The sequence below is a fragment of the Hetaerina americana genome, unplaced genomic scaffold (genome assembly GCF_022747635.1).
Source record: "Hetaerina americana unplaced genomic scaffold, ioHetAmer1.1.p SCAF_7, whole genome shotgun sequence".
In the NCBI taxonomy this organism is placed as follows: Eukaryota; Metazoa; Arthropoda; class Insecta; order Odonata; family Calopterygidae; genus Hetaerina; species Hetaerina americana.
The window spans coordinates 81,092,790-81,105,562 of record NW_027287316.1 but is presented as its reverse complement, the minus strand read 5'-3'; the positions used below and the strand labels follow the sequence as shown (position 1 = coordinate 81,105,562).

The window sequence follows — 12,773 nt, the reverse complement described above, 5'->3', positions numbered from 1 at the left end:
AATATAATATTAGTAAGTCTACTGCTATTATGTTTCTAACACTATAACACTGATTTCGCAACATGTATGGATACAATAAACATCCTTTCTGGCATAATTTTTAATTCACTCAAATATAAAAAAGTAAAAATTAACCATGCAATTGTTTTGGTGAGGGTACGGGTGGACTACTTAGTTTGTTGATTGGGACGGATCGTGGATTGAGGGTTTGGAGCGACCAGCCCTTCTTTTAATGACTTTTCATCGGGTGGCCACAGTTTGGAAATAAAGACACGGGTTTGGATGTTGGCCGCATCGAATAATTTATTGTCTCATTGTACATAGTCCATCCAGATACAGTAATGTCATATTTTCTTCCACGGTCGACAGGCGACCTCCCGCCCCAGTTGGGTGCTTACTGCCCCAGGAGTTTGATGGAGAAGGAGAACCCCTTCGTGAAACCCGACTCCAGGTGAATGCTCACCCTGGTGCTTCCGATGGTGCCGTTGGTGATGGAAGCCGTTGCTCCGATCTCTGGTTTCTGTAAAAAAAGGAATGATTTCATCATTTAACCGGTTTGCTGGCCCCGGTGGCGGCGGGGTAACTTCCTCGTCTGGCAACCCAGAGGTTGCGGGTTCGATTCCCGCCTAGGTAGTTTTTCCTCCAACTAGGGCTTGGGTGAATGTACGTAATTGTCAGATTGTCATAGTAATGTTCAAAGTGCGATATAAAGGTCGAAATGCTGTTTTCGGAATTGTGCAAAAAAAATAAATTAATTGGTGTTAGTCGCTGTGAGATTACATGTTGGGCAGCTATTGTCGTCGGACTCACGAAACGAGAAAGAACAAGAAAAATGATACCCTTTTAATGAGGAATAAGTGATCACCGATCTCAAATGAGATAATGTCAATTAAATTGGAGAGGTTAAATGTAGGACAGATAGATTTAAATATGTCATTTTTTCCACGAGCAATAAGGGATCAGAATGGTATTGTCCGACCGCAGTAGGGGTAAAAACATTCGGATCAAATTTATTTTGATGTGTATTCACCCCCTACCACAAACCCTAGCGGTGGCTTGTAGGGTACTAAAAAATAAACCAAACATAATAAAACATCGCGAGCGCTCTTTTTTCACAGATACAGAAAATGATTCAGAGAAGTTCTCGCGCCCAACTGATAGATTTTTCTTTTTGAGGATTCCTCGCAGATGAAGGGAAAATACATATTAATTGTAATTTCATTTCCTTGGGATAACAGAGACATGAAAACTCTTTCAATTATACACTTAATAGAGATTTATTATCGACTATTTTTGATGTACCACATCATTGTCAAGTGAATCTTTCAATTAACAGAGTGAAAGCTTCCCTTGAAAATGATTCAGAACATCGAGACTAGTCGACTATAAATCTCCATTAAGTGTCAAATTGAAAGAGTTCTCGTGTCTCTGTCATTGTGAAATGGTTCCACCAAATCACACCTGAATTTATAATATTTATTTCTGTTGGAATTCGGAAGAAATAGCTCGTGACGTAATGGAAAACCAACCACTGAAAATCCAGGATGTGGCTAAAAATTACGACCCTTTTCCAAGGTGGTATTCCGACCCGTGACCTTTTGCTAAGCCAGAGTATCACGCCAACGGATCGGGCTCCGAGCTGTGTAAATAAAAATCAAGGAACAAATTTCGAAAGAATACTAGTAAACCCATTCTATGCTTAATCAATAGGAGACATATCGACGGTGATGGTAAACGAAGTCCATTTCTCTGGGCCAAAAATGAGGTAGTGACAATGAAACATGTAGATACACGCGGATATCATACCCTCATTTTGGTGAAGCAATCTTAACCGAGGAACTCATTTCAAGTTAAGTCTCCCACAGCTCGTATGAAAGGTATTGTTATAATTTGAATATGGGAGGGGGCGGAGGGGAGAATGGTTAAATCTATTTCAATTAGGAGAGGCATTCCGGTAACTAGGCAACGTAAGATGTGACATTTGGCCTAAACACGTCGTAGCAAACGGGTCGGTCCCAGGAATGCAAAATTATTTTATAAAAGGCTCGAAATTTCTCAACCTGAAATTAGGGAGGGCTGTGGATACATACGAATGATGAGGTCTCAGGCGTGATATGGTGGAAGCGTAACATATTAAAACCACAGGTATTGCAATTTTCCACTGGATATTTTATTTCAACACTACCGGTTTCGATGTTTTCACATCATCATCAGGTGTGAGCACAAGTGCGTATCTTCTCCACATATATAGTTGCATACAAGGGGTGGGGGTTTAAGGGGGGAAAAGGAGGTGAAAAAAGGGGACAGGGGAATTCCATGAGGGGAAAGGATGAAAGGAGGGGTCAAAGAGGCGGGGAGGAACAGTGGGAATTCCATGGGGTGGGGGGTTTTTTGGGGGCAATACTGAGAATTAACAATACGACAGCCGGATTGGCACAGGTAATAAAATAAAGACATTGAGCTGTAGAGGGCCCCGCAGCAATGAAGGGCCGGAACAATCTGCCGGTGGGCCTCGCGAGTGATGTCCCGTGGCGAGGGTCGTTGCTCTGCTGGCTGGATGACGTCCTTAGGACGCCTGCGATGCGTCGGGGGATCAGTGGTGTTGTCCGTCGAGTCCATCCGGGGAACCGGAGGAACGGGGAGGGGAAAGGGGTGGTCGTTAACGGGGAGGAAGTAGGGGGGGGGGCAGGAGAAGAGGAGGGTTAAAATTGGGGAAAACTATTGGGGAAATTGATGGCTAGAAGGGGGGAATGTGAAGTGACAAACACATCATTAAGGAGATGTCCCAGGACAACTGGGACCGTGAAGTAAACATCATAAAAACCATTGCTGTCAACAACGGGTATAACGCCAACCTCATTGATACGCTCCTTAAGAAGAAAATAAGAAAACAAGCCACCTCTATCTGCACTACACTCACACAGGACACGAACACGTTAGATCGGAAATGGTGCAAAATTCCGTTCGTGAACCATCTTTCATACAATATATCCAAAGCCATCCCCAAGGACAATTTCCGAATTTCATTCTATATTCCATCAACACTATCCAAGTGTTTAAGCCAGATTAAGGACCCGATCGACAGGAATAAAAGGAGTGGGGTGTATATGCTTGAGTGCGAGTGTCAGGCCAGTTACATTGGTCAAACAGGGAGGAGTTTTGACAATCGGATCAAGGAACACCGTAGAGGAATTTATGCAGATAACACGAATTCTAATCTCGCTAAACACATAATCGAAACAGGCCATCACTGCAACTTCGAATTTAAAGTGCTACATCTACAAACGAAAGGGCGCAAGTTGGACGCACTCGAACAGTGTGAAATAATACAACACACAAAAAAAGGAATTCCCCTCCTTAATGATGTGTTTGTCACTTCACATTCCCCCCTTCTAGCCATCAATTTCCCCAATAGTTTTCCCCAATTTTAACCCTCCTCTTCTCCTGCCCCCCCCCCTACTTCCTCCCCGTTAACGACCACCCCTTTCCCCTCCCCGTTCCTCCGGTTCCCCGGATGGACTCGACGGACAACACCACTGATCCCCCGACGCATCGCAGGCGTCCTAAGGACGTCATCCAGCCAGCAGAGCAACGACCCTCGCCACGGGACATCACTCGCGAGGCCCACCGGCAGATTGTTCCGGCCCTTCATTGCTGCGGGGCCCTCTACAGCTCAATGTCTTTATTTTATTACCTGTGCCAATCCGGCTGTCGTATTGTTAATTCTCAGTATTGCCCCCAAAAAACCCCCCACCCCATGGAATTCCCACTGTTCCTCCCCGCCTCTTTGACCCCTCCTTTCATCCTTTCCCCTCATGGAATTCCCCTGTCCCCTTTTTTCACCTCCTTTTCCCCCCTTAAACCCCCACCCCTTGTATGCAACTATATATGTGGAGAAGATACGCACTTGTGCTCACACCTGATGATGATGTGAAAACATCGAAACCGGTAGTGTTGAAATAAAATATCCAGTGGAAAATTGCAATACCTGTGGTTTTAATTAATAACTGTGGATACATTCATCAAAATATGTTAAAGTTGATTCCTTTCGTTTTTTCTTTCTAAAACCCAAAACCCCGTCTGCTTTGACCATTCCAACAATCCATGAATAGTTATCAGAGACTGCGTCGTTGCTGCGCTTAATCTGGAGGACCTACAATAAATGGCGAGGTCATTTAAAAAAAGGGACTCCATAATTGGAGGTCGATTGGAATCCACCTAGTCGTCCAATGCAATTGGAAAGAGCGTACTCTTAATAGAAACCCCTTGAGGTAATCTTCTCTCGTGAACCTACAGGGTGCGGCAACATAGTTTCCTTTTCTATGAGGCAAAACCTCAGCATTTCTGTGACAAGGCGGGCATTGCCAATTCTCACTCCGTAAACTCGGTTGTTCAACGCGTTTTGTTAATAAAAATTGGCACAATGCCTGATGTAACATGGTAAATACCCTTCATGATGAAAGAAGACACTTTGATTTTCCTCATGGAGTATTTTTATTACGACCTAGGAGTCAGCGTAACACGAAGATAGGACACGCTGTGTCACCCCTCCATTCAACCCCTGTAAACATTCAACCGCGTCGTACGCAAAGCCACTCGAAGAGAGAATAGAGAAAGCAGTTCATACGACCTCTAACTTCCATTGATTAATAATAAACATAAGCTCTTAAAAATATTTGTTTTAACTTTGCCTTTTAGTAAGTATAATCTAGGGTGCTGAGAACTGAATTCTCCACAAAAAGAAGCCTGATACTCCTTTTGAGTTTAGAAAGTTTTTTTTATATCACGAGAAACATTTGTTAGACAAAAAACACGAGGGAAGTGATGCAATTGAGCTCCAATCAAAGTCCTTGCTCGAAGATTACTCGTTATTGCTTCTGATTATGGCCACCTTTTATCGTTTTTAAATTTGAAAGCAAAAGTTAGCAACTTTCAAAAAATAAAATGAAGAAATAGGAAAATCTACGTAGGTATTTCATCAAGGGAAATCGAGATTTTGAACCGAATCTAACAGAAAAAATAAATAATAATCAGAAGTACTTTTAGTTAAACTATTAAGAACGCTTTAGAAACGCTGTTGTGGAGTCTATAAATCACTTGATCAAGAAATTGAGTGAGGGTAAAAAAGAAACTTTACGCTTCCACAATAAAGATTTAATATTTCGCGACCATGGTTTCGATGCTGCGTATCATCATCAGGTAGCATACGTCAACATTTTTCAACCTTTATAGTCTGGCTCTACGAGGGGAGTAAGGGAGAGGAGAGGGGGTAAGGTAGGGGGAGTAAGGGAGAGGGGGTAAGTTGAGTTTAGGTGCAGTAACCTATTAGTAGGCTAGGGGAGGGGGAGGGTATGTATTGGAAGGTTACTGGCTCAAATTTGTGAAAATGTATGTTAATTAAATGAAGAACAAAATGTAACACTCCTCCGTTCTTAGAAATAGCGGCGGAAAAAAACAAACACAGATATTAATAGTTCCACAACCAAGTATAAGGATTGAAGCCTCCATTTATCCTTTTTTTTAGGTGCGTGAAAGCTTTGTTCGAGCATCTGAATTCCGCGTCTCGGGTTCGATTCTGGCAGGAGCACCACGCAGATTGGCCATGACAAGAGTCGAGGCGCACTTGGGAGGGAAGGGAGCACCGTGAGAGTACTGCAGTCACAGCTGATTGGCTGGTGAAATCAAATAAAAATAAAAGCACGTTGCCAGGGTAACCCGCGCAAATGACTCAATTCGACTTAATAAGTGACTCAATTTGTCAAAGAAAAAAGGATAAGGGAAAAACAAAAACTTAAGACGACCAATATTTCGAAACTGTCATCAAACTGGCATCGGATTTGTTAACTTTTCGAATCGATAGGGGGCAGCAGCACGTGTGCAATTAATGTCTGCGGCATTAATTGCAAGATTGCAGGCTTACTTACCAGATCCTTGATCATAATGCAGTTAATCACGGCGTTCTCCGGCTCGCCCTCCGGGGGATAGACCACGTCAAGGCTGCCCTTGCCTAGGTTGTGACCTCCATCCTTGATCTGGAGGAAGCTCAGCACTTGGTCACCAGGCTGACCGAAAAGACATGACAGAACTGATTGTATTACATATTTTCTTGAATTGTTTTGAAAGCATAAAGCTAAAATAACGGCATTTTATACTCATTCATACGTTAAGAGTCGTTTAAGAAAGGTCCGGCAAAAAGCAATTGAGCAAAATTAATGCCTAATATCGTACTTTCTGCTGAATTCGGATAAGCATCAAAGGAATTTTTCAATTTACAAATGCAAACCGCTTTCTAATTTTGTCACGACAACTTGTCAGTATTTTACTTTGCTTTCTCAAAAATGTCTATCTTAAAATTTCTCTTCTTGATCTTCTTTCTCAAATAAAAGCTTTTGGAAGAAATGAAACCCTACCAGGATGTGCCAACCTAATTGGGAAAAAATCCTAGTTTTCCGGTTAATTATAGCATTGATGAAGTTCAAATCTCTAACTTTCTCCGCAAAGGGCTTGGGTGTACATATGCAATTGTCAAATTGTCATAGCAATGTTTTAAGTCCGATGCAAAGGTTGAAGTGCTGTTTCCGGACTAATGCAAAATAAATAGAACATATAAATAGAGGTATATCATTTATTAAAGTGAGAGAAGTAGGGTAATAAGAGTAGTATTACTACGCATAGTTCTCCATAAAGAGTAAATTTTGAGCGAATTAATATTTTAAATGGAAACAGATGAGCATAGCAAGTGAAAGGTTTCAAAACTTTGTGAAAATTTTCGGACCTAAATCATAATTTTAATAATAATTTTGACGCTCCAAAAATGAAGATTAATGATTCGTGAAAAGTAGAGGTATTCAAAAAAGGGCCGCAAAATGAACGTCACAACACCATCTTTTGACCATTACACTCGGCTTGGGAGACGATGCAACACTGTGAAACGTTGGATTTCTTAATTGCATGCGTCACATCGCCATTTCGACAGCTTCTATCGATCTGTCGCCCCTTGCTGTCAAACTCGATAACACGCCTCTGATACACTTGTTCAATAATTTCTAATGTATTCCCCTTGCTGCGGCTACTTTCTTTCGTGGTTTCATGTGTTTCCACCGGCTTCAGGAATAGTTACCGTAACATCTCGAAATCTAGACTTTGCCGAGAGTTTACACAGTTACGTACTTTTTCAAGATGATGGCTGTAACAAGATTGATTTTCAATGTCACATTTCTCAATCCATACTAAAGAAAGTATATCCATAATCCACTTCGTTTTGAGACAAAGCTGGCGAGGGAGATTAAATTTCCTTTGAGATAATTTATCTAATATTTGAAATGTGTCACAATTCACAATCCACTTATCATCTAAGCCACCTCAGGCATTTGCTTATTATCTTGCATAGTGTTAAAGAGGTTAGGAATGAGGAGTCTTGCACCGGATTCAAGACAAGTAATCCATTGGCGATAAGGAGAAATTATTAGAAAAACGCGGACAGACACGGCTAATCTTCATGACAGCAAAGTTTAAAATCCAGTATTGTATTATTTCCAAATGATCAGCCTTCTAGTTTTTTTCTGAGCACCCAAATATTAATATAATGCCCTGTTGATGTTTTCTTTCCCGCTCGGGGAAAATTCACCAATATAACAAGATTTTCTTCTGGTTAGTTCTTATTTCCCAAGCATCGAACTTCCTAACAGAAATCTTTGGCAATTTTTGTGGCACTATGGTGGAAATCTTTTGCACCAGAGATCAAGTACGTTCCTATTAAGTGACTATTTTCAAACTGGTACCAACTTCCAAGAAACTGCGTGAGATGCCGCAGCAGTAACCTTTTTAAACGGAGTCATCCTCAAATAAGCATTTTTAAATGCGGCATTTCTAGAGCGTAAAAATCATTCGCCTTGATCGGGATTCGAACTCGGATCCCTCGATATTCGCCCGAGTACTTTAGCCAGTTAAGCGTCGATCGAGGCGTCCTCTTTAACTCCTCGGTCAAGGTGAATGATTTTAACTCTGTGAAATTGTCGCATTGGTACCAACTTGATTTATTGTTATACAATGCAATTGTTTGCATTTTTCATTTTACCATATGCATTTACAGGCTTTTTTAATTAAGTATAATATGTGTTTTGTGATTCCGTTTTTTTTGGTTGGCAATAGTAAGCATCAAGAGCAATAAGTTCTACTTTATAACAGAATGATCAGTTCAGGCGAAATTAAAAACGTAAAAACACACTAATAAAATGTTTCTCCTCTGACAAAATGAAGTTTCTCTAATGGTAAGACGACTGTTTTGCATCCAGAGATTTCATTCTCCACTCATAGCTACGTAGAGCTACCACCACCACTCTCCGGTAGAATCAGAACAAGGCCTCTGGCCTGAGGTTCGACTCTCTGTTTCCGCATCATTCATTCGGCGTTGGAGGCAATCGATGGAATCGGTCTCCATCGCATAAGCCTCAGAGGATCGTTTCATTTAATAGGTCGCTGCATGTTTGAGGCGGCTTAGCTGTATGCATAGAAATTCCATTTCGGCCTCTTTCAACTATAAACTAGACGTGAGGGTATCGGACATCCTAACTCACACAATCAATGAATCCCTTTCTGCATTAGAAGAGAAATTCAAGCTCATTTCAAATAAAGGAATATCAGAATTTTAAAGCGGAATTACGGCGTCGGTAAAGAAAGAGAACCGGTGCTGGCTTATGGTGATCGACAGTGATACATGGTCCATTATGAAAGCAATGCGCTTGGTTTTATTGTGCCATGGTATCCATGGTAACGCGTGAAAACCGTTCGGGAAATGTGGTGGGAGGTGTCTGCCCTTCCAACCAGCCGGTCGCTGGTTAGCTACAAGCAGTCTGAGCGGAAAGACGTGTCTCCACGTGAAGTGCGCTTTTCGACTTAGTAACGCGGCGCGATGGTGCGCCCGGCCACACGCCGCATGTCCCGAGCCACACGTACTTCATCGTTACCAACGTCCTTGCCCGAAGCACCCCCAGGAGTGGTCCCCCAGACCCCTTATAGACCCGACTTGGCTCCGTGCGACTTTTTTTTGCTTCCCCGACTTAAGAGAGAGCTGAAAGGAAAGCATAGGGAGGCCGTGGAAGGCATCCAAAAGAATGTTACTCAACGTTCCTGAAAGAGACATTCCCGTCTTGAGGAGTTTCAGGGTGTCTTCCAGGCGTGACAGACACGTCTCCGCAACTGTATTGATGCAGCGGGAGAGCATTTTGAAGCATTTCAACCATTTGTACAAGTACGATCGACAAATCTATTTTTCCCACAGAATGCGCATAACTCTTATAGAGGTCCATATTAATGATCCACGGGATCGGGCAAATCATCGAAATAATCGCCCTATCCGACGCGATGCGCACTGACCACACCATAGCTATTTCCTGCAAACGTCAAAACCGAGACGGCATTGGGCGATTAGAAATCTTCCTAATATGGTGACCGCTCCCCATATGCACTTAAACACAGCACGTGTCCTCTCCTGCCACATCTACGCAAATCTAAAATCCTTCCAAAATCGTACTTTAGTATAGGATACCTTTGTGGCGCAGGCGATGACGTCTTCCTGTGTTTTGATATCGGGTTCCCCGGAGACCACGGACAGCGCCACCAACACGGCCACGGCACACAACGTCAATCGAGACATCTTGGAGATCAAACGGTTGGATGGAGTCGACTCAGAATTGGACTGGTACTTGAAGGCGCAATGGGCACTCCATTTATACATTAGTCTGGACAACTATGACGATTAACACATCACGTGTTTCACCATACCCCCCCTCTCTTCCCATATGTGTTCATTCTTTTTTTATCTCCTCATTCCGATAGCACTCTGAATGGCACTCGGCCATTTTTTTCGGAACCAGAAGATACCTTGTCGACCTCTATTGTGCCGTTATCCCGTCTAAACCGCCTCGGATTCAAACAGGCATACTCGATAAATTTTCAAATCACCCTCGTAAATTATTTTTTTATGGCTAAATAATGTTTGGGTGTTAATGTTATCTTCAGACATAAAATTATAAATAAAAAGAAGGGATAATCACCAAAAAGTCCGTTCCTCCTTGGCAATGTCAATGGCCAAAGAATACCCAATATTTACGAGGGTAGGCTGAAAACTATTGCTCATATATAATCTTGAAGGTTTATTTATGCATTTTTAATGGCAGAAGTATAAGTTAGGATCATTACATCGCTGTTGTACTGAAGACATTTATTTAAAGTATTTAACATAATATGCATGTTTATGTAGACCATGCAATGAACTGCAAAGGAGAAAAATGAGACAGGGCGTATGCATTCTACCTGTATTTTATATGTTTCAGGCCATTTTTTCATCGTTTGCAGAAAACTCATCAAAATACGAGGGTAGGCTCAAGAGTAATGCACACATGCTTGTACACCACAAACAAAATGGCCTTTAGAAGCACTCCTGGTGGCATGAGGAAGTAACATTCCCCCTTAACATGCAATTTGCAGGTTTGAGGTCTTTACATTCACTCAGTGTATTTTGAGAAGCGGAAGTATGGAGACGTTTTCTAGTGTTATGTCAACGCGAGTTAAACAGCGTGCTGATATCGAATTTTTAGCTGCTGAAAAAGTGACTCTTTCTGATATTCATCGTGGTCATTTAAAGGCTGTTTATGGTGAATATACTGTTGATAGGTCTACTTTAAATCGATGGCTAGTAAAATTTCGTGGTAGCGAGCCTGGAAAAGTCATAATTGTTGATGACTGTTTTGGGATTCTCACCGAGTTTATATGATTGATTTTCTGGAACGAGGGGCCACGGTAAATTCTTCTCAGTATATAAAGACTCTAAAACATCTTCGACGTCGAGTTTGTCGTGTTAAAGGCAGCCTGGCGCCAAAAAACTTGCAACATGACAACGCTCGTCCAAACACCTCGCACTCAAATGGAGAGGCTCTGCGAAACACGAAATTTGAACCGATTCCACACCCTCCTTATTACCTCGATTTTTTCCTCAACTCAAGAGACACCTCAAGGGTAAGCATCATTACACCTCGGATGATGAGGTGAAGGCGGTGGAAGGCGAGGTGTCAATTCCTGGATTCGAGAAAAGTCGGAAGAGTTTTTCAGTGACGGAATGAAAAAACTTGTTACACGTTGGGAGAAATGTGCTAGCTTTAATGGTGACTATGTTGAAATAAAATAAATATACGATTTTGAAACTTAAGAATTGTACTTGTTGCCTGATATTGCCATTTGTTTTTGTTTGTGGGCTACAAGCATGTGTGCATTACTTTTCAGCCTACCCTGGTAGTTTTTGTCTCTCTAGTGAATTCATACAGCTGTATATCTAATTCCAATCTTTAACTCAACCCTTTTTTGCGGAATATATGGTTGGAACTGAGTAGCCATGGAGAGAGTTTCTTAGAGAGTCCATTTGAGAAAAAACTGAAATGGAAATGATTAAGTGTAAACTGATTAAGATTGAATATCAAATATTAAATCCCATAGAGCAGTAACTTGCAGAGCAAAATAAATATCCCACTACACTAATCCCAAATTTCAAACAGTGGTTCGACCCCAAAAAAAAACCCCAATTGTTCCCCAAAAAATAGAAGAAATTCCAAAAACAATGAACGACTATAGTGAAACCTCGCTTAACGAGCACCTTGCACAGCGAGTAACTCAGATGAAGAGCAAATACGAGGGCGATTCGAAAAGTAAGGTCTCCTATATTTTTCATGAAAAATCAAATTTATTCTCAACTTTCTGTGCATCGTAGGAAAGGCTGAGCATTTAGCTATTTTTCTACATGGTCACCTTGACGATAAATCACTTTTTGCATCCTTGTAAGTCAGTATCCACTCTCTTCATTAAGACCTTCCTTTATCTCATAAAGGGTAATTCTCCAGTTATTGCGCACCATCTCGTCAATTGAAGCCACCGTTGATTCCGGCAAACGCTGCTCACCGTGGACGTTTTTCCGACCATCAAAATACTCCCTGCACCACTTCCGCACGTTTTTGATGTCCATACACTTCTCATCGTACTTCCACTAAATGGCGATGAATTTATAACGGAGAAGCAGTCGTCAGTTGGCTTCGCGACGCGGTGGGAGAAAGGTACCACGCCGGTATTAAAAAGCTGTTTATAAGGATGCAAAAACTGATTGATCGTCAAGGCGACTATGTAGAAAAATATCTAAATGCTCAACGTTTCCAAATATGTACGCAAAGTTGATAATACATTTGATTTTTCATGAAAAAAATTGCAGATCTTACTTTTCGAATCGCCCTCGTATAATGGACCCAAAAGAGACTTGTTTAACGAGCGAATTTTCTCATAACGAGTAACGAAGAGAGGGGAATTCCCGGATTCATTGCACGCCTGCTACTGCAGTTTGTCTCCAGCAATCGTTCCGCTTGGTTCTTTGCGTCGCTTATGATCACACATTTTTCGAAACATATTGCCAGTGACTTTTTTGTGCAAAAATTAATTTTATTTTGTGTATAGTTTTAAAAATAACTCCGAAGAAAAATCCTTTAAAAGGAAGCCATAGGAGAATAAAAATAAAAAAGTTACAGTAGAAATGGAAAGTAAAATCATTGAAAATCGGGAATAAAAGTGTGAGCTTGGCTGATCTAGTCCACACATCAACAATAGGTCGACGTCAACGTTTGGTCTTTGCTTCAAGAACACATGCTTCAAATATCGGCAAAAGAAAAAATGTAACGATTACGTATTCTGAACGATGTTGAAAGATTTCTTCTCGTAGTAATAGTATTTAGGGGTAG

At 41.5% G+C, this 12,773-nt stretch overlaps 1 protein-coding gene across 1 annotated transcript; it reads right to left on the bottom strand.

The window, feature by feature from the left end:
* Positions 1–394: 394 nt before the first annotated feature.
* LOC139696890 (uncharacterized) lies at positions 395–9,655 on the bottom strand. The gene is made up of 3 exons (XM_071595770.1): positions 9,548–9,655; positions 5,925–6,062; positions 395–520 (listed from the first exon to the last, which is right to left on the bottom strand). Exons 1-3 carry the CDS (start codon positions 9,653–9,655, stop codon positions 395–397), a joined length of 372 nt encoding a protein of 123 aa, XP_071451871.1.
* Positions 9,656–12,773: the final 3,118 nt, after the last annotated feature.